The following is a 25868-nucleotide window of genomic DNA, read 5'->3' as shown; positions in this document are numbered from 1 at the left end:
CCTGGCGGGACGGGAGCGGGACCGGAGCGGGTAAGGAGCGGCTCAGGAGCGGCTCTGCCCCGGGGCAGCCGGGCCAGAGGAGCGGGGCACGGGGGGGACTCCGCCCGAAGAGGAATTTTCCCGGTAGTTGAGGCGCAGCCACGAAGTTCTGCCTTGAAACGGGCCGGCGGATGGGGCTCTTTTGTTTTGGTGTAAGAACATGATACATTTAACAAAAATATTTTGCTCCTTTTTCTTCTTTTTTTTTTTTTTCTTTAATTTATTTTCCCCATTTTCCTTTCCTTTCCTTTCCTTTCCTTTCCTTTCCTTTCCTTTCCTTTCCTTTCCTTTCCTTTCCTTTCCTTTCCTTTCCTTTCCTTTCCTTTCCTCTTTCCTCTTTCCTCTTTCCTCTTTCCTCTTTCCTCTTTCCTTCTCTTCCTCTCCTCTTCTTTTCCAGTACAAGTGGGGAAAAGGGGGTGGTTTTGCCCAGGGGCACCCGGGGCTGTGAATCACGGCGGAAATCGGGAGGCTTTGGGTGCCGGGCATCCTAAGGGATCGCATTCCCATGACTTTTGCCTTGTTGGGGCCAAGCGAGGAGTGTTTTTCTTTAATACTCGAAGCGAATTGAATTCCTGGAGCTTTTCTCATGTTTTCTTAGTGGTTCGGCTGATGATGTTAAAGTATGCACGTAGGGTCAGGGCGTTTGAAAGCGTGGCTGCAGAAATCTCTCCCATAAATCCAGCGGGGGCTTTGGGAAAACACACGGAGCGGATGCAGAGGATGTGCTGCACAGGGCTGGGATGTTTAAACTGCACTGACCATATGTCCCCCTAGTGCAGACCCTGGGGATGGAGTTTTAAGGTGTAAATGAGGAAAAAAAAAATGCAGAAAATATCCCCTTTCTGGCTTTAGGTAAGTGCTCACCGAAGGGGGGCTTTGCAGTAAGGTTTTTTTTTTTAAGGTGTAGCTGTTCTGATATTTGTGGGAAACAAGTGTGCTGAGAAAACTGCTGACTAAGCTGTTCTACGGACCCAAGGGAAAGTTACACAATTCTATGCTTCCCCAGTGTTTTTTTCTGTGAGGTGGAGAAACCCTGACTGATTTCTCTGCAAACAGCACTTAGCTTTTTTTGGGGGGAGAGTGGTAATGACTGACCGGGGAGGAGGGAACAGAAGTTTTGGAGCCTGAGGCTTTTAAACATGAGCTGTACATTTTGGTGTTAACTCACTTTGCCCTGTCTGGGGAGCGAGACTCTTCTGTAGCTGTGAAAGAAGAAAAAGCAGTAGCTGAAGAGAAAACTTGATGCTGTCTGATTTGTGCAATGGGAGAAAACGCTGTGAGGAAAGATTAGCTGCCTCCCTGCCTCTGTGTGTGAGCGGGGCAGAGCTCAGCGCTGCGCTCTGTAACCAGCCGTGGCTGAGCTCGAGAGGAATTTGTACAACAGGGAGTGTGGCCACAGACTGCATTTACCTGGGCTTGGAGTTGTAAATTATACCCCTGGGAAAACCTGCCCCGAGGCAGGTATGAGGTCCTTGCTTCATGCCCGGCTTTGATTGTTTTCCTTCTCCCTCATGAATATGTAGTGAGTGTTATTTTCTATCAATTCAAAAGGTTTGTAAACTTAGTGGCCCAGCCTGTTGATGGTCTCTGAATAGCAAGTTAATGTTGGTTTGTAAGTTAATTGGCGTGTGGACGTGAACTCCAACATGAAAACAGAGATGCACGATCCTGGGCAGTGTTTGGCTTTTGTGTTTGGGTAAACCAGATCCCTCTGGTCCTCCACTCCTTTTCTTCTGTTTTTGATTGGTATAAATATAAGCTGACGTCTTCTGCTTTAGAAAAGCAGGCTGCCCACGTGTCTGTCTTAAAAGGCTTTTGGAGAGGAAGCCAAATGAGGCTTTTTTTGGTGTCTGTGTTGTGAGTTACACTTTCTGACATGACTGTCAGCAGTTGCTATTAACAGTATTTGCACCCAACTAAACAAGGATTTAATCAGCACATCTTCTCCTTAGTGCTAGTATTCCTGTAAGCCTTACAGCAGGGAGAAGGGGAGTATCCCACAGATCAGGTGAGAGCTGTTCTGTCAGAAAATGCTCCTGACAGCTGTCAGACAGTACTTTTCATGTTTAGAAGACCTCTACGAATCTTATGTCATGGGTTATACTCCAGGAAGGTATTGCCATGTGTTTGTTGGGCTCTAAAGCATGAGGCAGTTTTAAGGGCAGATATAAAAACTGACTCAGAACTAAAACTAAAGTAAAAAACAAAAAAGGGGGGGGGGCTATTATGCTGTTCAGTGATTTTCCTAAATACGGTATTTCTGTCAGCTTCCCTATTTTTTATCACTTTGAGATTAGAGGCAAAAGTTTTAAAGTGTTCTTCTGTGCTGTGTATTCTTTGTGGCATTTCATCCCTCCCTTCCCTTGGACACTGCAAACACTAGCAGAGGACCAGGCTTCAACTTCTTTCTGTTCACCACAGCCAGCTTAATATTTTGATATGTGATCCCTGTGCCAAAGTATTCAGGCTTTTTTTTTTTTTTTAATCCAGAGAGCTGCTTCATCCAAAAAAAAAAAAAAAAGAAAAAAAAAAGTTGTTGCTATTACAGAAGTGGGACAGCCACCCATAGCTGCATTTCTGCTGCTTCTTAGTCCATTATAAATCTCTGTCTCTGCCCAGGGGGAGAAGAGAGGGAGAGGTTTGGGATGTTGTACTTGCCAGAGTCCTGTGCAGAGCTGCAGTGACCAGAGCACTTCTGTGGGATGTGCGTGTGTTCCTAATAATAACATGTTTCCTAAACACAGTTAAAAAAAAATGCTTCAGTAGATGCAGTAATATTCCATTAACTTAGTGACCTGCAGAAATGCTGCAAATAAAAATAGATTTATTTTCCTGTCTCTTCTAGGCCAGAGCATTTATTTTTTTATTATTATTAAAAGAACCCAGCAAACCTTCTGTACAGTAAAACGACAGCTGGTGTCAATAAACAGTTTACATGAACCCCTACTGTCCCTTGGCTCTCCAAAATGTGCCTGTGGGGTGTAAGCTCTGCCACCACTGTGGTGATGCAGAAGAGGAGTGTGATTCAGAGGATGAAGCAGGACTAGCCCAGGGAGCTAAATGTGAGTGGGCCCTGTGGGAGGTGTGTTCTACATGTGACAGGAACACAGGGGAGTCAATTAAATATGATTTACCTACTTTGTCCATGCACAGGATGGGAAGAAATTAAGTACAGCACCAGCACAGATCAAATACTAACTTCCAGCTAAACTTTTAGGGGTCACAGGTTTGCAGTGAGCACTTTCTAGCTTTAAAAAAACCGAAGAAGTTTTCACAATACATGGTATGTTTTGCTTTGAGAAGATGCAATCATGTCTTGCATCACACCTTGCAGTCACCTCTTGCACACAAGAGATGTGTCTTCAGATATCCAGATAGGAGGAGAATAAAATCACTGAGTAGTTAATACTGATACTGTGATATCCAGAAAGGAAGAGAATAAAAACACAGAGTAGTTAATATTGATACTGTGATATCCAGAAAGGAAGAGAATAAAAACACTGAGTAGTTAATACTGATTTCATCAGCCTTTTTGCTATTTCTTCTAGGAAGAACGAGCCTTTTCTGTTAAAGAAGTTTACTAAAACATAAAGAACCATTTTGTGGTTCTCAGGATTTAATCCAGTTCTAATTTGAGCTAGTAAAGCTGTTCCTCCTGTCTTTGGTAGCAGCCTGTGTCTTCCTGAGGGTTTTCCTGGCCATCCCATTTGCCAGCAAACGGGGCATGAGCAGGGCCCCCTGTCCTGCCTCTCTGTTCCCAGCCTGGAGCCCAAAGATGCACAGAACCACGGGTCTCTAGAGCTGTGTTAGTGACACCTGGGACAGTCTGTCACCTCCTGAGACAGGGAATCTGCCCAGAGAACAGGAAAATGCTGGGGTGGAACTCTGCTGGGTGTCATCTGCAGGAGCTGACTGAGAAGTTAGAGCTGATGTACTCAAGAAGGGTGCTCAGACTCGTGTTGAGTACTGCTGTTGCTATTCTGACAGACATGCCAGAGATAAATATATTTTTTGTCACTTTGGTTATGTTAGAAGGAAAACCAAACCGGTTCTAAGTGTACCTGTGGCTCTTCTTTAGGTACCAGAATTATGCAGTTTATGGCGTGATGTCAGCTGTTATTTCATCTCCCTGAAACAAAGTAGTCACATGCAGCTGTGGCTTGGGTTTTTTAGGTCAGAAAGCGCATGTTGCAAGCCTGTGAGCCTTGGATGTTTCGCAGCTGGAGGCTGACTTTTGCCTGGCTTCTTTCTCCACGCTGTTACATTCACTGCTTGATGTGTTCTGTAAGGTGCCTGGGTGTGGGCTGAGTCACAGCAGGTAGTGCAGGACCTGCTGAGAGAAACCTTACAGCTCCCCTCGGGTGAGAGAGGTGGCCTGTGGGGCAAGAGGACTCTGCTGCTTTTGCAGCTTCACCTCTGCATTCCCGATGGCACTTACACTAGATCTCTATTTTAGTTTCTTTTTCTTTTTTTTTTTCTTTAAATATATTTTAAAAAAAATATTATTTTTAGTTTATTCTATTTAGTTTATGTTATCTCATTCTGAAAGTTATGTCCCTCATAACAAGCTCTGCAAAAAAATCCTTGAGAGGGTGCAGACCCCGGGTGGCTGTGCGGCCGTGATTTGTAAAAATCTCTCAATTTCTTTAGGAAACACCTTTGGTTTGTCTCCATAAAATCAGACAGACACTCCCAGTGAAACGTCTCTAGGCTTTTCTGCCTTGATTCCTGTTCCCCACTAAGAAAACAGTGAAGGACAAAGCTGATGTGACTCAGCCGTGGTGATGTGACTGCTGGAGCGGGGTGAGGGAGGGTGTGGGAATCACGGCTCGTGTATGGGAAGAGGGGCTGAAGCTGATGGTGTTACACACAAGAGCAGTCATGCATGATGTTTTGTTGTCTTTTCGAGGCAGCTTTGGAATGACTTCACATCTGAGCGTTAGGGAAGGACTCCCAGAATGGATCTGCACATGAAAAGGAGTTTTTTTTTTACAGTGCCTAACAGCTGAGGTTTGAGTGATTATCCGTGGCAAAGACAGGAATTGTTTTGAGTAGCTGTGCTAAATTTTCACATCCAGTGGAAGATCCTCACCCTCCAACCTCCTCCTCTTGTCAGCAAGAAGAGCTGCTTCTCTGGGGAGGATCCACTGCAGGCACAGCTGAGCAGGCTTGAGCGGTTACCAGAGATGTGACTCTGGCTGCTTTTCTTTCATTCTCCATTTGGGAGCATCCCATAGGTTTTCCCTCTGGTGTGACTCTCATATCAGCTCGCAGCCTTTTAAAGCATGAAGAGGCAGAGCAGTTGGAATTTCCTCAGGCCTCCATCATGCAGCACCTGTAGGATCCCCCCTGGCTGGATCCCAGATGCTCTCCCAGTGTGCAGGGACCAGCAGTGCTGTCACCATCACCCCTGACCTCGTGGTGGGGGGGTCCCCCACACCCCAAACCCTGGGACATCGTCCTCACCAGGGAGCGTTTCAGCCTCTGCCCAACCCTTTTCCCTATCAAGGAAAGTGAGTGCTGTCTCTGCTTGGGAATTGTGATGGGTTGTGCTGATACCCTTTAAAGTGGCTATTTTTTCAGGCTTGTGCCTTCAAATACCAAGCACCTGATTTGTAACCCCCCTGTGCCCGAGGCAGGAGGAAGCAGCAGCCAGAGATGTTTGCAAGAGCTGGGCCTGCCTTTGCTCTGGGGACGTGCACACTGTCAAAAGCTGAAAGCTTTAATTCCTCCAGCTCTCGGGGCCAAGAGTAAGGAATTCCAAATTAAACAGATTAGCTGCAAGCTCTGAACTTCTCCCAGCTGTGCCTATGCCCCAGAGAGTGAGCAATGTAAATAAAAGGTCACATTGCACTTTGAAGTCAGTGTATTTTTGACTATTACACCAGTTCCTTATTTTCTAAAATGAGTAATGCAGTGGGAGGCTTAATCCATATCCCAAATACAAGAAAATGCCAAGAAATTCCTATTTTCCATCAGTTGTGGCTTTTGCTTATGTTTATTTCAGATGTATAGACTGGAGAATTTTTTTTATGTGTATCTAGGATGGAAAAAGCAGAGTTAAATAGAAGTGCAGCCACATGTAGTATCAAAGTAAAATTTGAGGCAAATCATCATAAATCAAGCAGTATTTTATGCAGAAGTTGTGCTTCAAGTTTTTTCTTTTGCAGAGTTAAGTAATAACCGAAACAGTGACACAAAGAATATGGCTGTAAAACACAGAGATAAATCTGCCATGTTTTACTTGGATGTCACAAGGGCTTAGAAACATTTAGGGCATTTTATATACCATATGTGCTTTATTGCTTAAACTGCAGAGCACTTGTACTTCCCTGCGAGACTATTGCACTCTGTGGCAAAATGCTTGAAGAATTGTCTGGGTGTTTGTACAAGGAACAGCAACAACTCATGCTGTGGTTATGGGGCAGCTTCACCACAGCATGCACAGGATGCAGAGCTTTGCATTACATTTCTATATGGCCTGTATGCAACAGACAACCTTGCTCCTGGAAATAAAATTGACTTGTAGTAGTGTATGGGGTCCATAGTTTTTCTGGAAGGGTGGAAATAAAAATGACTAGGCACTGTCCACAAGCAGAGCAGCTCATGTGAAGAGCTCAGCTTGTTTGGAAGGGATTATTTAACTCTTTTATCTCACTGTATGTAGATAAATCTGGTTTGTTTTTTTGTTTTTTTTTTTTTTTTTTTGAGCTTGGAGCAAGTAACGAGGCTGGTGTTTACCCAGTTAAACCCCACTGAACAAGTGGCACACATAAGGTACGTGCTTGGGTGTTAGAAAGGGAATTTGTTTAGAGGATGTGTAGCTTAACAGTTCTGGAGATGCAATGGCCTCTGGAGCTAGAGAGGCAGTAAGGAATGTATTTATACAATTATGCTTTCCTCTGTGTTGGGAGTGTGAGTGCTGCCTGTTAAACACTGCATTTACTTTATGCTTTGCAGAGATAGGCATTTCCCTGACGTCCCTCTTTAGCTGACCCCATGCTCCTCCAATATTTTTTAAAAGAGGACCTTGATGTTTAAACATAAGCGTTTTGACTGGTGCCAAATTTTAGGGAAGACCCTAAAGGGAGAGTGAGCTGTGCAGGGGGCCCAGTCGTGCACCCCGCAGGTTCAGTGCTGCTGCTGTGAAGGAGGTGACACGGCTGGGGACATTGCTGGTGGCACGCCAGCAACCTCAGCTCTCTGAGGAGCCAGGGTTAAAAGTGCCAAAGCCAATCCCTTGAGTTGCACCTTAGAGTGAGTAGGGAGCTGTTCTTAGTGCTCAGTGTAGGAAGAGGTAACCACATCCCCCAGCGAGGCACGAAAGCGGAGCCGTGTTTTTGCTGCAGATTTGATCTGGGATTTCTGAAGCAACAAAGGACCCAGTGATGGCTACAGCCTACGAAATCTCTCAATAATAGGCTAGGATTTCTCTTCTTTCCGTCCTCAAGGTATTAAAAGGAAGAAATTAAGCCGCAATGACTGCTCATTAAATGCTGAGGGAGTGTGTTAATCTGATAAATGGGAAGATTGTTTTCAGGCAGAAGAGGATGAATTGAAATGAATGGCAACTTTTGGGTTCACTGGAATTAATACACCTGAAACTGTTATTTCAGCCAGCTTTTTTTTTTTACTGGAAGTTTCAATATTCTAAAAATGGTATTTCCTGCCTCATATCTGAACATGGTATACCACACGTGCTTGTAATTTAAATGTCACAGGCCACATAACATGTGTGATCAATGGTGTCTTGTATCATTTTCCTTTTACCCAAAGCATTTGGGTTACATTTATGTGGGTCCCATGGGAGACTTTTGCTTTTTGGAGGCAAAACACATCCATCCTGAGGCCTGAATTTTATTTTGCTTTCAAGGAAAAACGTCCCAGTTCATAGGAAGGAATTTGGATCACGGTTTAGGACAAAATAGAAATTGAAAGCATTACTTTATTGCATTGTGCAGATGTAAAAGAATCAGAGAACAAGTGAGTAAAGCAGCATAAGACTGATTTTTAAAGAAAATACTAGATAAGTGATGCTGTCCTTAATACACAAGAGGTTGCATTTCCTTTTATTAGCATGACATCATCCAATCAACTTGTAAAAATCCATTTGGGCTTTTGTTCTCCATTCCTAGTAGTCATTTCTGGGGATTGGTGAGCAACAGTAGGGGAACCACTATCTATTCCAACACTTCTTGCATGTGTGTTTTTATTATCATCAGCATCTTTTTTTCTTTTTAAAAATTCCCACATAACTGCAACAGCAACAAGAGGTGAAAGCTGCAGCCTCTGACAGGTACACCGAGGGTTTTGTGACTGCAGAGGAAAGTGGTTTTTTCCACTTTTTTTCCATCTGGGAAAGTGGTTTTCTTCATTGACACTTACTGACTGAAGTTAAATGTTTGGCAGGTGGAGTTCAAACATCTTTTTGTTTTGTAATGGGAAAAAAAACCCTGCCAAATAATCTGCAACATCACATTTTAAAAGGGGAATAGTAACAGACCTTGGGAAAAAAAAAAAAAAAAAACAACCCAAACATCTGGGAATAATAAAGGACACTGAAAAATTCCATTTCTAACAAGAAAAGGAAAAAGTCTGCATATGTGTACTTTATTGTAAGCACCTGATTTTATGATTTCTTTTCCATTGGTGCATCTCAGTGTTGTGTGATCTGCCCCTTGAGCATGGCTGTGGTCACACTGGAGGGTTGTGGCAGCATCCCCAGAGCCCCTCTGCAGAGAAAGGCTTTTCTTCCATCCACAGCATGTTTTTTTTCTCTCTCTGGCCATCCCTTATGTCTTGTAAATGCCAGAGGAGTTTTTAATGGCAGCCTTTGAGGCTGTTTCCTTATGTTCTCTTGTCTACCAGGCTGCCCCAGTGTCCCAGCTGTTCCAGGAAAAAGCCACACCCCGAGCAGCATCACATTAGCTGCTCTTAACAAATGAGGCTTTGAAAAAAAGGGCTGAAAACTTTGAAACTTCAGCTCTAGAAATAATTAATGCTGAAAGAGCCATGGTGGCAGCCAGAGGGAGAGGAGGAGAAGGGTGTGATATGGGAGGAAAAAACGATGACCAAGTCAAAGACCAAATAGCTGTGATTTTTCTTTCCATTGCTGCGCTTTATGATGAAGTGATTGTGTGGGTGAAGGATACACTGGTAGCTGTGTGTGTCTGAGCTATGATAGTAATTTGTACTTGTGTGCTCCTTTTCTCTCTCTCTTTCTGTAAGTGGTGATTAGAGTGCTTATAAAATAACTAGCATAGTGCAAATATTTTTTTCTGAACAGAAAGGTCGAGAGTTCAAAAACTAATGAAGGACCAGAGTCCCCCTCTGTTGAGAGCTCTCTGTTGCTCAGCCCCAGAGTAAGCAGACTGTGCCACAGTTTATGGCACTTTTTTACTGGCTACAAACTGCCCCAGAAATAATGATAAAAATAAAGACTTGTAGCACAAGTTTCACTTGGCTGAACTGTAGCATGTCTAGAAGCGAACTGTTCTCTACGTGTTACAGATAAAGAATGGCTTTTATGGTTATGTGATTCTGTAGTGCTGCGCAATTAAACAGCCTGACTGTGGCTGTCTGTGCATGAAGGGCAATAGCTCTAAGTCATCATTAGCTGACATTAATTAACGGAGTAATGTACATGCAGGTGGTTTCTGTCTAAGTGAACTCCGCCTTCCTTGTGCTTTCAGGCAAATGTGGATGTGTTCTGACAGAACAAGAGTAACTTTCCGTCAAATGAGCGATGTTTATATGTGCCCCCCTGGTGTTTCATTGTACTCCATTCCTCCTCAGGCACTGGCAATTTTTTGCTTGCTCCCTCATCAGGCAGGAGTAGCGGGGAGGACAAACTTTGTGGACAACATGCCCTGCATAAGGATGCATTTAAATTCCAGCGCACAATTTAGAACCACGAAGGCAAGATTAATGATTTACCGGTTGCAGTCCTGCTCAGAGGACATCAGCTGAGCCCTTTACCAAAGACACTTTGTTTGATGAAGTGTAGTTTATTAATTGGTTTAAAGACCTGTCCTTTTCCCAGGCCACCAGCCAATTCAGTGCTTGGCAGATGTGAGTGCTGTTACTTGGCCTTGACTTGTGTTTCATCAGCGTTTTGTCTGCGGTGGAGGCTTGCAGTCTACTCCTCAGCAGGAATGTACTGCTCATCCTTAGGGCTAATTTCTTGTTTAAAAGTTTAATGCCTTTCCAATGCTTCCTTATAACATGTCCAGTCTCCAAGAGCGTAAGCCTGGGTTGAAGGAACTGATGTAAAGGGTTGGCAGGCATCCAGGATTTTGCCCTGATGACAGCAGGATGTATACCTTTGCCATCAGCACTGAGTTGCTACAGCTTTTCATCAAAAAAATAATCCCTTCTCTCCCTCCTGATTCTATTTTTGGAAACAGCTACACCATTCTTAGTAAAATGCTGGGTTTTTTTGATGGGGGAAGGAGGGGAAACCTTACCCAGAGCAGATGCCCAGTATGGAAAAATCTCTGCCCATATTTGAAATGATGCATAAGCTGTATAGTATTATGTTGTATATAATGAAACTGAAAGTATTATTCAAGCAGTCCTGTACTGCTGTGGGGCATTCTGCTCTCTCTGGTTGAGAGGCTCTGTACATCAGATGCTCTTAACAGCTCATAGAGCTTAAAGCTCCCTTCAATCCCCAGCCTGGGAGAGCAGTGGGGATTCACGGGCAGTGTATCAGTTTCTACACTGCTACCTCAGATTATACACGTAAAACAAAATACGTTGGATTTGTGAACTGCTTGCAGATTTGAGCTTTGTGTGATTTGAGCTTGATTTGATTCATGTTTGTTGTTTCTTCATAGATGGCCTGCGGGTGATGTGTTGTGCAAGTGCCTCAAGTTTCTCCTGCAAGATGTGCTCCCCAAATCCAGCAAACTGGGTCACCTTTGATGATGAGCCTCTCTTCCAGTCACCTCAGAAACCTGACAGTCAGAGCAGCTGCAAACCAAATGGCCTTAAGCTCAACCTGTCCAGTGTTCATGAGTCTTCAAGTAGGTCATCCTCTACAGGCAGCACTCCGCTCTCATCTCCTGTAGTTGATTTCTACCTAAGTCCTGGGCCCCCCAGCAACTCTCCACTTACTACACCTACCAGAGACTACCCAGGAAACCCCTGCATTCCCAAGTCTGGGATTCACATGCTTTACCCCATCCCTGAATGGCCATCAAATGTTAACCCTTCTCCATCCCCCGGGATTTGCTCATCCCTAGCCTCGCAGAAACCCAGCAGCCTTCCTTTGAACTCCTCACCTAATGACCATCCAGGTAAGACTTTGGTCTCCAAATCAGCAGATGAAGGAAGCCCTAACCCACCAGGAAACTGTGAGGAGCTGGCTCCAGGACACTTCCCGTACTTCCACAGTGACTGTGCTTTTTCCAGTCCTTTTTGGAAGGAAGGGTGCTCCCTCAGCATGTCGCCAGCTAATGTTAGCATGCACAGGAAGGACAAAGTGCTTGACAGGAGCGGGTGTCATGCTAGAGACAAAGAAACATGTCATGATCAGAAAAGCCTTAACCAGGGCTCCTTCAGTTACATCTGTCAGAGGCTTGAACACCTGCAAGCTGACAGCTGTGAGGCCGTGGAAAACCCACCCACCTCCAGCACCCACGCATGGCACAGGCTCTCCCCCACCATCCCACGCAGCCTTTTCAGGAGCCAGAAATCAGATGGGTGGCCGTTCATGCTGAGGATTCCTGAGAAGAAGAACATGATGTCATCCCGGCAGTGGGGCCCCATTTACCTGAGCGTCCTGGCTGGAGGGGTGTTGCAGATGTATTACGAAAAGGGCCTGGAGAAACCTTTCAAGGAATTCCAGCTGCAGCCGCAGTGCAAGCTGTCCGAACCCAAACTGGAGAGCTACAACGTCTCAGGAAAAATCCACACCGTGAAGATCGAGTGCGTGTCTTACACAGAGAAGAGGAGGTACCACCCCAAAGTAGAGGTGACCCACGAGCCAGAGGTGGAGCAGATGTTGAAGCTGGGCACCACCGATTATAACGACTTCACCGACTTCCTCGTGACGGTCGAGGAGGAGCTCATGAAACTTCCTACTGTTTCCAGACAAAAGAGGAATTACGAAGAGCAAGAAATGACTCTGGAAATAGTGGATAACTTCTGGGGGAAAGTCACTAAGGCAGAAGGAAAACTCGTAGAAAGTGCGGTCATCACACATGTTTACTGCCTGTGTTTTGTGAACGGCGGTGCCGAGTGTTTTCTAACGCTGAACGACCTGGAGCTCCAGAAGAGGGACGAGCGTTACTTTGAGAAGGAGCAGGAGAAGAAGTGGATCGATATTCTCGACTGCCATTTCCATAACTGTGTGAAAGCACAGGAATTTGAGCAGTCACGGATTATTAAGTTTACACCCCCGGACGCCTGCAGGCTGGAACTGATGCGTTTCAGGACGCGCTACAACGGGCAAGACCTTCCCTTTTCTGTGAAGGCTGCAGTGGTGGTTCAGGGGGCATACATTGAACTTCAGGCTTTCATAAACATGTCCTCAGCTGCTCAGATCCCGGCACGTTTACCCTCTGTGAAATACTGTGAAAATGTTATGATACGCTTTCCTGTTCCCACACAGTGGATCAAAGCACTTTGGACTATGAACCTCCAAAGGCAGAAGTCCCTAAAAGCGAAAATGAATAGGAGAGCGTGCCTTGGGGCTTTGCATGAGGTTGAGTCTGACCCCGTAATCCAAGTCTCGGTCGGAACAGCAAAATACGAGAGCGCCTACAGGGCCGTGGTGTGGAAGATTGACAGGCTTCCAGATAAAAATTCAAGTAAATAATTTGTGCTAGGGGCTTGGGTGTGTGTCTTCACTGGGTTCATGCTTGTGTACCTCCATCAGCTGCCGTGGTTTGGGTTTTAATCTGTGGGATGCTGTTGGTAGAAGCCAGAATAATCTTTTAGGAAAAAGAGAATACAGGCTTAGCAGTTTCTTTAAGCCATGTTTTTGTAATTTATTTGATGGAGGCGAGTCAGTCATTTCAAGTGTGTGGTATCATGGAAGCAGAGCTGATCATTCTGAGTAAACCTCAAGTCTGTAGCTGTAAGGCTGAGGGAAGGGTTTATGCTTCCCTTGTACCAGCTAGGCAATGGGTGGGATGGGAAGCAGAAGTTGGTAAAATGATTTGTTCACCCAGCATCACACAGCTAATAGAAAAGGGGGTATTGTCACTGCTGGGTCTTGGCTTTCCAGCATCATTGAAGAAATGGTAGGTATGATACAGAACTAGAAGGTGCTGGGCTTAAATTTGCTGCAGGAAGTGCTGTGCTCTTGCAAAGGCTGGTTTCTATTACCTCTTTCATGGGTTTGTGCATTGAGATTGTACATTCATGGCAATAACTGCACTGACAAAAAATGCCTCCCACTTTATTCCCATTCCTTTCTGGTGGTTTCTCACTGAAAACTGGCAGCAGTACAAACAGCTACGTTTTTAATTGCACACGTGGAAGTAGTTAATTTACTTTAATTTAAAGGAGAAAATATTTGAAGAAGAAGAAAAATGGGAATTTTCTTCTTTTTGAAGAAGAAAAATAGAAATACTTCGGTTTAAAATTCCAATTTTTAGTCATATTACCAGTACCTTTCTAAAGACATAGTACTTTTCTAAAGGCATAAAAATTCTTGAGGAATACATATCCTGCTTCAAGTTCTGTAGAGTTGAGGGCATTTGATCCTTTGCATTTTGTGTACCTGAGGCTTTGGGGAATCTGTGTAAGACAAGGGCACCTGTTAAAGCATTTAATGTAAAATATCTGTAAAATCTGTACTTTTGAAAAAGGGGGTAACTGTATGTTACTAACATATGGATTGCACTAGTCTTGTATTATCCTGTCTGGGCTAACTGCCTCTTTAAAATGTCCAGAAAAGATTTTACCTTCTTAAGTCACACTTTCAGACATTCTACTACTAAGCCAGGACTAATGGTGGGGGAAGAGCAATGACAGAGGGAAGGAAGTGAAGGGCATGGGCTGGGGAGGCTGGAAAATGGACAGGGAGGGCAGAGGAGTGGTGGAGAGATGTAGGAGAATGAGAAGGCAGAAGAAGATTCTTCAGGTCTTCCAAATCCCTGTCCTGTGCTCCAGGTTTCAGAGATTTGCACCATGTTGCTGTGGCCCATGTGTTTTCCCAAGGACTGTTTGGGTAGCTTTTAGTATCCTTGGCTATTTAATGTAGGTTTGCTTCTGTAAAATCAAGTCAGCAGGGTGGGCAATTTTAAAGAAGATTGTAAGTCTTCCGAATTTCCTGCAGTCCTTTCACCTGAAGATTTTGATGTGCACAATTAACTTCAGATTTAAGTTATTTGAAAGGAGGAACCGGGTTTTTTTTTTTTTTTGAGGCATTCCGCAGCTTTACATTAGTTTCTAGCAGTAGCTTAAACTTCTGACATTTGAATAATTCCTCTAGCTGAGATCTGCAGAATCATTTGTCTCTGTGAAATGTTCGGGCATTTGAAAAAACATTTTGGTAGTAATACTGCCCAGTCAAATTTTAAACCTCTATATCAAGTGCTCTGTACACAGTTAAGAGTTTAAAAATAGAGTTGTGTCCAAGGCGTGCCAAAAGTCTGGAGACAGTCAAACTAATAGAAATATGTAAACTTTCATAATGTGTTTACCACAGGCGGAAAAATAAGCTTTGTCCAAGGCTTCTTAAAATAAAAAAAAAAAAAAAAAAAAAAAAAGGAAGGGAGAAGGAAAGGTTGCTTACAGTTATATTGTGGCTCCATTTATAGACATTGAAATATGTTAATATCCACTGGATTCTACTGAAGTGTTTTCTTGGAAAAGTGCTGGCCAAGTGAAGTCAGTAGCAGCTGCAAGAAACACCAGACTTTTAAAAGCTGCCTGTGCCTATTCAGATATAGAGATATTGTATTTGGAGTCAGAATTTTAGCATTATTTTTAAAAAGAGAAAAGAAAGGAAAAAAGCTTTGAAGGGCTGATCCAGTGAAATTTCTGCAAATTGAGTCTTATGTTTGTGAAATTGTGTAAGGAAACGCAGAACACATTATGATTTTAGCACAGTACTGGGGCCAGACTTTGCAGTGGAGAAGCTGTGTCAGCTGCTTCCCAGGGAGTTCCCAGAGTGCAAGGGAGAGATTAAACTGCAAAGCACTGTGCTTTCATCACTTGCTGTGTAAATTTGAGCTCTGTGATTTTTTCCTGTTAGGACACCTCTGTCCTTGAGCCATTTTGTAAGGCAACAGTAATTCAGCTGATTGTTTCTTATTCCATTCTGCATCACGGAGCCACTGAGGAAGCAGGGATTAAACAAGACAGCAAATTGGAGCTTGAGGAGGTTGTGGCTGCTGGCAGCCTTGTTACTGCATCTGTGCATGGACTCTGCTGTGGGAGGTGATGTGGTTCCCAGGAACCACCAGGAGCTGCTTTTCTTATTTTCTAAACTGCCCAGGTGGAAACTCAAAGCCATGGCTTTGTCAGGCGGGCTCCATCCCTGCCCAGCCACCTCCCTCTGGCACTGGCACCACAGTGAGCTGGTGCTTGGTGGTGGTACTGTCCCACTCCTCTATTCCCTATGCACTTCTCCCAGCAGGCTGCATAAATGTACCCATTTAGACATAGCTGCAGGAGTTATTAACTTCTAACAACCCTAATGTATGTAAATCTGTCCTTAGTGATTGTTTATGTTTTCATGTTCAAAGTAAGAGTTTTAGAACTGGACCTATTTTGGCAAAAATGGAATTATTACATAACTAAGATAACCAGTACATTATTTTGTCTTAAATTGCTTTGCTTCATGAGCCTTTCTCAGATCAAGGTTGCTTGAATGCTACTTATACAGGTGAAAAAGGGCCAGACTGTGTTAATAAGTGCAAAGTTGGATTATTAATTGCTTTTGAAATGCTGTATGAATTCTAAATGATATTTGGAATCTAGTTTCATAGTTTTACTGATCTTTTGTTTGTTTGTTTTGGCTTTTTTATTGGTATTCTTTGTAGACAGAGAGCAAGAGTTTGGAATATTTCTAGGAAACTAGAGCCAGATTTTCAGACTAGGGTAGACTAAAATCTCTCAATTCACAGAAGTCTTAACAAGTTTCACAGACACCTAAACTGCAGGGTTTCTGTCTCATAAATTAGACAGTAAAAGCTCAGTAATCTCCCCAGATTTTTCTGGTTGCCTCTCAGGAGTGGTTTGATTTCATCAGTCCAGGTGGTCATGTGTCGACAGTGCCTGATGGGCCACATTTTGGATAGCTGGGCTTGAACAAGTCATCTTGAATATGTCTGAATATGTCACCTTAGCACAGTGTGCCTGCTCCATCCCACCTGTCTTTCCACAGCACCACCTTTTCTCTCCTTCTGGCCAACACCTGGCTTTTTCGGCATTACAGTTTATTTTGCAAAAGGATCTTCTACACACAGCCTCTCTTTCTTCTTCTAACTCCAGCGTAACACAGGGCCTGGGAAGCCTTGTGGTTTCATGGAACAGAGATGAAAAGAACTTCTCAGTTTTAGGTGAAAACTAGGGGGATGTTCAGAGTCTTTCCAAATGCTGGTCAGTCACTCTGTCGTCTGTCAGCCGACGGGAAGAAGCTGCTCTGCACTCCTAGCACAGCCCAGCAGTGGCAGAAGAACTTCTCCACAAGTGAAGGGGTGAGTACTTCCCTCTGACATTGGTGTTGGTACAATGACAGATGGGCTGGGGGAACCCTGTGTTTTAGGAATAGGCAAAAAGGTCCAATGGAACCTGCTCCAGAGGACCCAAGGCACCATTCTCATCCAAATCCCAAACTTATCTCTGCCTTTGCAGGTCACTACCTAAGGAAAAGGAAGCATCCCAGAATTCACTGCATCCCAGCACCTTATGGCTGTAGGTCAGCTGGAATATAAACCCAGAGGTTTCTTTGGATTGTCCTGAATCACAACTATGCCGTGTCCAGCAGGGAAACCATCTGCAACAGCCCAAGAGGTATGGCTCATGTATGCCTGGACTCAAGCAGACATCTGTTATCCAATATTTACCATCCCAGGAAAATTCCAAGCAGTGATTATTCCTGGATTCCATTTCTCAGAAGACAGAATAATTTGCTAGACAATTCCCATTGCTATTTGTTTCTTCATAGGCCTCTCCCCCAAAAAACCTCAAGAAGATTCTGAATTTGATCTCCAAAAGCCCTTAGATGTATGCTGGTTGCCTTCTACCACAAATTAACTACAAGCAACAAACGCTTTTTCCTCAGGTCCTTGGTTAACCACAGCCCCAGAGGGCTTGGCCTTTTCCCTGGACAAGACATGCCATGCCATTTTGGTGCTGCAATTCCTGCTGTCCTGCCCAGGATGCTTCCCTTGTGGGAATGAACTGTGCAGTCTGTGAGGCCCAACCCAGCAAACAGCACGAAGAGCAGGTGAAGCAAGTGTGTTGCCAAGCTGCATCCTGGCACCACCATGGGAAAGGGGAGCAGGTCCTGGGAGCCAAAAGGAGCACAGTTCAGATGGCCTGACATCCTGCAGTGTGGCTCTGGAACAGGATGTTCCTCATGGTGTCCTGTTGCTGGGATGATAGAGGAGTCAAGGATGGAAGAGGCCCGCATCAACAGAAGCTCATTCCACCATGTCTGGGCAGTCTGGAAGAGGGACTGTGGACCAAGAGAGTGTTAGTGCAGCAGAAATGGACACAGCAAGAGGTGACCAGCAGCAGATCATGGACAAGGCTCACATCATGGAGGTACAGAGATCTGCCTCTCCCTGGGTACACGAGTGATGAAACACCATCTCCTCCTCACGCTTGTTCTGTGCTCCAGTTTCATTCTCAAGACATTGGCAGGTGGCTGTAATCCGTATTTCCGGCTTTGTTCCCTCCTCTATTTCCATAATAAAGTCCCTGATGTTACAGTTTTACTTGTCTCTGTGTTTTGTGTTATTGTCCTGAGACTTCAGCCACATGCTGCATGCCCCTGGCATGGCACTCCTTGCAAAATGGGGATCTTTGTGCTCCAGTGCCTTGCAGGACCCTCTCCTGAGGTGTGCCCAGAGCTCTGTGTAATGTTACAGGGAAAACCTGCAGCACAGACAGGCACCCAGCCCAGGGCTCCTAGGAGCAAAGGAGATGCAGCTTTTTTATTTATTTTTGCCTTGCAAAATGCCTGTGGGCCTGTGGATGTAGAATATTAGCATGATTTTTCCCATGGGATGGATAAAGCTCAGTTAATGTTAACTCCATCTTCAGTATTTCCTTCATTCTGATCTGGAATTGATTCCTGTCACTGGAGGAAGTCAGTGCATAAAGAATGGGACATTTTTTCCTGAACTTCAAGATTCCATTAAGTGTAATGGATGAAAACCAAATATACACTGCCAGGCTTGCCTTTGACAAAATACAGTCAATCCTTTCTCTTCTTCTTTTTTTATTTTTTTTTTCCTGCCTGCAGCCAAAGCACAGTTAGTTGTCTATGCTGATTATTAAAATCCTGGAGAGAAGGAGAAAGGAAGAATTGCTGCATTTTGCCCTGAAGAATTTGGAGAGGATTCTTTTCATTATATTAAATTGTATTATCCTGCTTTCACACACACAGTCAGTCTGCTGACTCCAGTTGCTTTGGGAAGCAGGCTTTCACCTTGTGTTCCTGTGTGCCAGGAGAAGTGCTTGCCCTTATCATTGCCACATGTAAGAAATGCTGAAGCAGCTGATCCTTAGGATCATCCCTAGGATGATTAAAGTAATTCAGAATATGCTGCACAAATCCTTAATGACTCTGCTTTATAACACCACAGTTATTTTAGCAGTACTTTTTTTTTTTTTTTTTAAGAAATGGGGTTATGTTCTTTTCCAAACTAGACAGGGACTCCAGGTAGCCTTTATCCTGGCAGGTGGGATGCATCTTGTTTGAGCAGCACTCTGAGCTGCACCTTTATCTTCCTGCTGTGGACATAGTGTAATAAATGATGGTACACTAGATAGCTGTAGTACTTGAAATAAGCACTGCAGTAAAAATTCTACAGCACAGAGCTCTGGAAAGAGGGTTATTGGACACAGGGCAGCATCTCTGCCTTGGCTACATTGGGACCTTCCAGTTTTTATTTTTCTGTCAGACTAAGAAATGTATTTTTAAGGGAAAACTGAGATTCCATCAAATAATTTGGATTTAGCGACAAAACCCTACATTTGTAATATTCTTTCAGTGAAAAGCTGAAAGGATCTGGTAAATCTTGTGTAAATTAATTTGTAAAATTGCAATGACTGTGACAAGTGTGCTGAAGCAGACAGAAAATGAACAAGGGGCCACCTCATGCCCAAATAGCAAAAGATTATAGATAGAATAACCTTGTATCAAACAACAGCTCTGTGTTTACAAAAGATAAAACTGTGCTCTCTTGCTAGGAGATGAACCTAAACAAAGAAAAAATAATTTGCTAATGGTGTGGTGTTTTTGTTTTTCTTTCCCAAGGTTTGGATCATCCACACAGCCTCTCTTACAAACTGGAACTGGGATCAGACCAGGAGATACCATCTGACTGGTACCCGTTTGCTACTGTCCAGTTTGCTGTCCATGATACCTGTGCCTCGGGAACAGAAGTGAAGTCCCTGGGCATAGAGAGCGACCTGCAGCCCCAGAAACACGTGGTTCAGAAAGCTTTTTACAATTGCCAGGTATTCTCATGGCTATGCTTTCCATGTTTTTCCTCCTCTTGTCCCTCCCTGCTCCCCCATACAGTATCTGAAAAGCAAATATGCTTTGTATTCGAAACATATCTTGCGCGTACTTTTTATAATGACTTTGGGCAAAAGAATCATTAAGTAATAATTCCTTGTCTGATCAAATATGAGACTGAAAAATAGAACTGTGAATGCAGCTTTTTTTTTTTTTTCCCCATTTGAGCTATTTTTGGGAGTAGTGGTTTTGAAATCTGTTGGGTCTGGAAATATTTTGATTTTGTGTCAAAGCCTTTTTCCATGCTGTTGCTGCAGTTCACACTTTCCGTGTCCAGTTATTTGCTAATTCTACCTGCTGTTTTTTGTTTTCTACCTCCAGGTTGAAATTGAAAAGAAGTGGATTAGGCTTGATGGAGAAGACCCAGCTAAGGCTGGCAACTGCCTAATGCAATGAAAGAGGACAGGAGGCACCGTCATAGGAGATTAGTAGGAATCAATTTACATAGGAAATTCTATTGTTAGAAGAAGCGCAGTGACCTAGTTTAGGGTAAACACGGTCATTGAATTTTTTTTTTAGTGCTTATGGGTTTGAGTCTGCAAATCAGTACTCATTTGACTGGCCTGCATTCCAGTAAACTTCCTGTCGTGGGAGTCCTGGTATGAGTAAGGTCTCCTTGTCAGAGCAGCAGGATGTGAGCACTTCACTGACTGATTCTAATGTATTATTTTCCTGTTGTGTATCTGGGGAATTATTTTCCTGTTCTGACTGGGGAATGATTTCATACTCCCTACTGAAACCTAATGGCATTACTCAAAGGGTTTATGTCACTCGGACATGTAATATTTGGTAATGAAAACTTCCAGAGTGCTTATGATCTACCAGCACCTGTGTAAGGTCCAGAAGGACCAATTACATTTTTTAGTGCTGTTTGAAAACTAAAGTCCCTCATGTTTTGGTACCCCTTGATGTATGTGAGTAGAACAAGTCCAAATAATATTCTCAACAAGAGCCTTAATTAATGAGTTGGAAATTGGGTGATTTCACTGGGAAAAAGGGTCCTCTGCAATAACACTCTTGATTCTTCTGTGTCTGCAACTGTTCCCTCCTCAGCACTTTTTAGGTTCACTCAAAGAAATCTCTTGGGCAAAAAACTCCATATGGCAGATGTGATTGAAGTTTCTGTGCCAACATTAGACAGCTCTTTTTCACTACTGCAGCAAGTGAGATAAGGGGTGGATTTTCAGTGAGTGTAAATCAGTCCAAGCCCATATCATCTGCTGAGGCTTGGAGAATTTACACCAGAGGAGGTTTCCCCCCACAAGCTGGAGAAAAGACTGGCTGCTGCTGTTTGCTCTGTGTCTCCTTTAGGATGCAAGTTCCAGATGTTGGTATGGAAACTGCAGGAGCTGCAGCTTTGAGTAACTTTTAAGACATGCATGGAAAGGGAGATGTTTTCATGCTCCTGGCTCTAAAGGCATTTTCCATGGGGAAATAATGCAGGAATGGACTGTCACAAGAGACATGAAGCTGTGACGCTTCATCAGGCAGCCTGAGCTACTAATCACTAATGTCAATGTGATAATTGTGTTTTCAACAAACAATTGGCCTTTAGGGAAAGGTTCTAATACTTCCCTTCAGCAATTATCTCCTTTGCCATTTTCTGCAGGCTGTAATTCCAGGTCTATAACAATACAATGAATTTAAAAAGTGATCGTGATACCCTTTTTTTTTTTTTTGGCTGCAGTTTTCTTAAAATTAGCCCTACTTCAAACTAAATTTGTAGAGAACAAAATATAGTAATGCACTGCCTCACTTTATATTTTGTACAGCTTGTAACTGTTTATATGAACACTGTGTAAAAATACAGATAAATGGTATTCCCCAAAAGTAGAAATATGTGGGATATACACAGAGAAAATTACCAGTCTGAGGAAACAGAAGACCATAATATGAACCTAGTTCATCACAATAAACTTTTTCCCCCATCCAGAAGCTGAGAATGAAATGGGTAATAGATTCTATAGTAAGTCCTGAGGGCAGGTTTTTTATGGGTATTGCATTGCCAAAGCCCCAAATAGACTATTATGGTATTTGGGCTTCTCTATATATCCCTTTTTATTAGCAGATTATATTGTTATAAATCTAAGCAAGCGTTGGACTATAGTAGTGATCCAAATATGTCTCAGCTGTTGCCTCCTCTGTCTGTGTTTTGACTTGAGAAGCCATTAGCACCTTCGAGTCATGTTTGGTGTGTTTCATTAATATTTAATTTTGCTTTATATTCTGCTCAGCTGAACCAAGGGGCACAGCGTTGCCACCAGGGCAAAGTGTTTATACTTGGCAACATGGCAAGCTCTGCAGTTTGCTGAAGTCCATGGTTGTACTACAGCTACAATATTTATTAACCTCTTTGCTCAGTGAGGTAGAGGAAGCAAAATATGCATTGCAATTACCTGTAGTTACCTTTGTCTGAGGCTGACTTGTTTTGATTGGCATTAAACAGCTAATTCAGTAAGCCTGTTAACAGTGGTTGCTCTCTGTCTCACCCAGCTGGCCCCTTTTTTTCTGTTTTTAAGAACAAGGAACCTGAATATCTCCATTCCATCTCTCTTTCATCTTATGATCTCCATTCACAGCACTCACCTGGGCATTGGGTACCTGGTGGTATTGCAGGTCCTGCAGGAGCTGTGGCTGCTGTTGTGCTCTCAGGTGGCTGCTGTGTCTCAGGATGTGTTTGAGGCTGTGTAGTGTTGACCCTTCAAGATACAAGCTACTGTTTGCAGTGAGTGGCTTTAATAGTGAATGACCACCTTACAAGTCACCATTCCTGCTAGAGAGTTGTATTAAGGTGTTAAGGTGCAAATGATCATTCAGACTTACTGAACTCAGTAACATAAAAAGGTCGAGCTACAGCTTTATCTGTGTTGCAAACCCCTGGATTTTCATTTGAGGGTTGCAAGATAATTAACTTTAATCAGAATTGGATCAGGATAACAGGGAATTAACTCCACAGAAATACTGCTACATTGAAAGAAAGTTACTCTGTTTAATACATGGCTTTCAGTTCAAACTTGACAATTAGTGCAGCCTAAGATTGAATAATTGCCCTGTTCAGTCTCACACTGATGTTCATATGCCTTGATGTCAGAATATTTAAAAATAGGCTGCAGTTTAATGAAAGAAAATTTGGGTTGTCTGACTCTTTTCCCCTGCCATCAAATTCTAACTTCCTATTATGTTGCAACATGCCAAACCAGAAATAACCAGGCTTCTCCTTTCTTCTGTGTTGTCTTGAGCATAACTTACTGACCAAATATTCTTAACTTTAAGACTCATTGCTAACATTTTCCATGAGTACTACAGCAGCTGATACTGAGTAAACATATGGGCTCTGAATTCTTCAGAAATCTTGGCTACAAGTAGTCTAATTGTAATTTTGGGAAGGGGAATGGAGATGAGGAACAGTTGCTATAAGCTGTTGTGATGCATAAGCAGTGTCCAGCTAGCAGAAGGACTGGAGCTTTAAATAACCCATGAGGTATTGGCATCATGAGAGGAACCAGGTTTCACACGTGTCTGATCTCTGCTTCCCACAGCGAGTGCCTGCAGTCACTGAAATGCTTCCAACTGCCTGGGTCACTTAAGATGCTGACATTTCACTAACATTTACTTCAGGCCAGTGTTTAGATGTTATCTGTGTTTCCTTCGCAAAGGACCAGCAGGGTTTGGGAGATTTTATATTTAAAGCAGAAATCAATGAGGACAACTATTTTTATAGTGTTTGCCTTACTTACAAAGTGTCGTATTTGCTGAAACCGACAGACTTTATCTTTGCGTTCATCTTTCTCGTGCTAATTGTATTACTCCAGGTAAATGGTACTTGATGTAATTTTGGATTCAAACACCCATTGAAGTCAGTGCAAGTCTTTTAACTGACAAAATGGGATCTGCATCAAAGTCTCTTAAGAATAAAAGAGAGGCAAAAAAAGAAGAAGAAAGGAATAGTGGTAATGGTCTGTAGATGATTTTTTATGTCAGTAAGAAACCTGCAATGCCTGCTTATTCCAACCAGAAGAGAGCACAAAGGGTAAGAAAAGAGGTGTTATGGATGCCACAGCTGAAGGTTTGCAGAGATTGGGAACAATGGTTCTGTTGCCCCTGGGTAGAAACTCTCAAGCAATGAGGATGATGATGTACTCCATTGAGCTTGATACCAAGCCACTGTCATCCTTATGTTCCTTGCTTTGTTTTCCTCCAGATTCTGTATTAATTGTCCAGAAGTATTTTACATCTGAACACATGTTTTCACATGTTACTTTTGGTTGTGTTTATTTTACCTGGCAGACTTCTTTGCTGCGGTATTGGTGTCCATACTTCTATTTTGCATTTATTTGTCTTTTTATGACTTAACGCAGTAACTAACTGCTGCAGTTAGTAGTTCTTAGCAATAATTTTGATAACTCTGAAACAGTGCTGTTACTCCTAATGGAAACTATAATTTTATTTGGGTCTTTTGTCAGTATAAATGCAAAGAGATCATGCTGATAATCTTGTAATAACATTTTGTAGATTGCATATTGATTAAAAAAATAAAGTTGTATTTCAAACTAGCAGTTTCTTGTCCCCTCACTAGAAATGTATCAAGCTAGTTTTGAATTTACTATAATTAACTGGTTGATCTTGATCATCAGGTATTGCAGCTCATAAGAAAGAACAGTTCTGCCTGTGAGTGGGGAATATCACTCAGATAAAGCTGGCTGCAGAAAGCTCAGCAATGCACTATATTACATTTATCATGGAATGGTCTGGGGTGGAAGGGACCTTGAAGATCATCCAGCTGCAATCCCCCTGCCATGCATGGGGACAATTTTCCCTCGACCAGGTTGTGCAAAGTCCCAGCCAACAATGAACACTTCCAGGGGTGGGGCATCCACAGCTTCTCTGGGCAACCTGTGCCAGTGCCTCATCACCCTCCCAGTAAAGAATTTCTTCCTTACATCTAATCCAAACCTGCCCTCTTTCAATTTAAAACCATTCTTCCTTGTCCTAGTGCTAATTGCTTTTGTCACAGCTTTTTGTAGCCCCCTTTAGGTACTGGAAGGTGCTGTAAGGTCTCCCTGGAGCTTTTCTGCAGGCAGAGCAGCCCCAGCTCTCTCAGCCTGTGTTCACAGAGAGCTGCTCCAGCCCTCTGGGCATCTCCGTGGCCACACTCTGAACTCTCTCCAGCAGGTCTGTGTCCATCTTGTGTTGGGGGTCCCAGAGCTGGATGCAGCACTCTGGGGGGCTCTCATGATTTATGGCAGACCCTTTTCTGCCTTATTTCCTAGCAGTACTAACCCAAAGAATGCCGTGTTTTTTCCTGTTGAGTGCTCCCTCTGGTCTCTCTGGGGTATTTGAATATAACGCAGTGACAACTGTTTAAGACTTTCACAAATTTCAAAGTCTGTTCTGTTACTAGGGAAACAGACCTCTGTGGGGAAATATGGGAATGAGGCAAGAGGTTTATGAGGCAGCATTCAAAGAATGGGCTTAAAGAATAAAATAACTGTGCCACTTGTCCTGTGCTGCGGTGTCTGTAGCAAAGCAATCACCTATTCTGGGAACCACCAGGAAATAGAGTTAACATCCATTTTCACTTCAGTGGTGTGCTATCCTTCAGTGAGCACCTGCAAATGGAAAGCAGGTATCTAGCAAAAGTATGGTTCACGTAAAGAGCTTAAACTGTGTGCAATGTTTAAAAGTATCAGTGAACAACATGAATCAGGGACATGAAAAAATGAGATGGCAGATTGCTAGAATGTAAGTAAAAACATGAAAACATTTATTTTGGGACAGCTTCCTAGTATTTGCAATGCCTTGTACATGCTATTCTTTCCTTAGCAAAAACAACCAGTAATTTTTTACAATAACAAGCATAACATGTTGTAAGTGGTGCTCATGCTCCCTGCTGAAGCCTCACCAATAATAAGAAAAGAAAAGCATTGGCTCAACCTTCTGCTTTGCCATCCCAAATCCCAGTGTGATTAGGTATTTCTGGTTGTGAGTGGGTACAATCTAGTATTATTTTGCACTGTGATGGCCTTTTTGGTTTAATTGAGAATACCTTTCACTTCCATTCCCAGCAGTAAAAGTGCAGGGGGAAAAGGTCGGAAGTAGGGATGTGCTGGGAATG

At 43.2% G+C, this 25868-nt stretch overlaps 1 protein-coding gene across 1 annotated transcript; it reads left to right on the top strand.

Moving 5' to 3' along the window:
* Positions 1–123: 123 nt before the first annotated feature.
* STON1 (stonin 1) lies at positions 124–24306 on the top strand. Its single transcript, XM_053973851.1, has 4 exons — positions 124–191; positions 10878–12854; positions 19490–19692; positions 20075–24306. The coding sequence occupies exons 2-4, from the start codon at positions 10892–10894 to the stop codon at positions 20147–20149; spliced, it is 2241 nt and encodes a 746-aa protein (XP_053829826.1). The 5' UTR covers positions 124–191; positions 10878–10891; the 3' UTR covers positions 20150–24306.
* The last annotated feature ends 1562 nt before the right edge of the window (positions 24307–25868 follow it).

The sequence above is a fragment of the Vidua macroura genome, chromosome 3, assembly GCF_024509145.1.
Source record: "Vidua macroura isolate BioBank_ID:100142 chromosome 3, ASM2450914v1, whole genome shotgun sequence".
NCBI classification, from domain to species: Eukaryota; Metazoa; Chordata; class Aves; order Passeriformes; family Viduidae; genus Vidua; species Vidua macroura.
Note: the sequence above shows the minus strand (reverse complement) of the source record. Positions and strands in the feature narration are given on the sequence as shown.

What these genes read in the sequence shown, in the direction of transcription:
- STON1 (XM_053973851.1), top strand. Translation starts at nt 10,892, where the DNA reads ATGTGTTGTGCAAGTGCCTCAAGTTTCTCCTGCAAGATGTGCTCCCCA. An exon ending in GCTTCCAGATAAAAATTCAA is followed by an intron (nt 12,855 to 19,489) that starts GTAAATAATTTG and finishes TTCTTTCCCAAG; the next exon opens with GTTTGGATCATCCACACAGC. An exon ending in AAGCTTTTTACAATTGCCAG is followed by an intron (nt 19,693 to 20,074) that starts GTATTCTCATGG and finishes TTCTACCTCCAG; the next exon opens with GTTGAAATTGAAAAGAAGTG.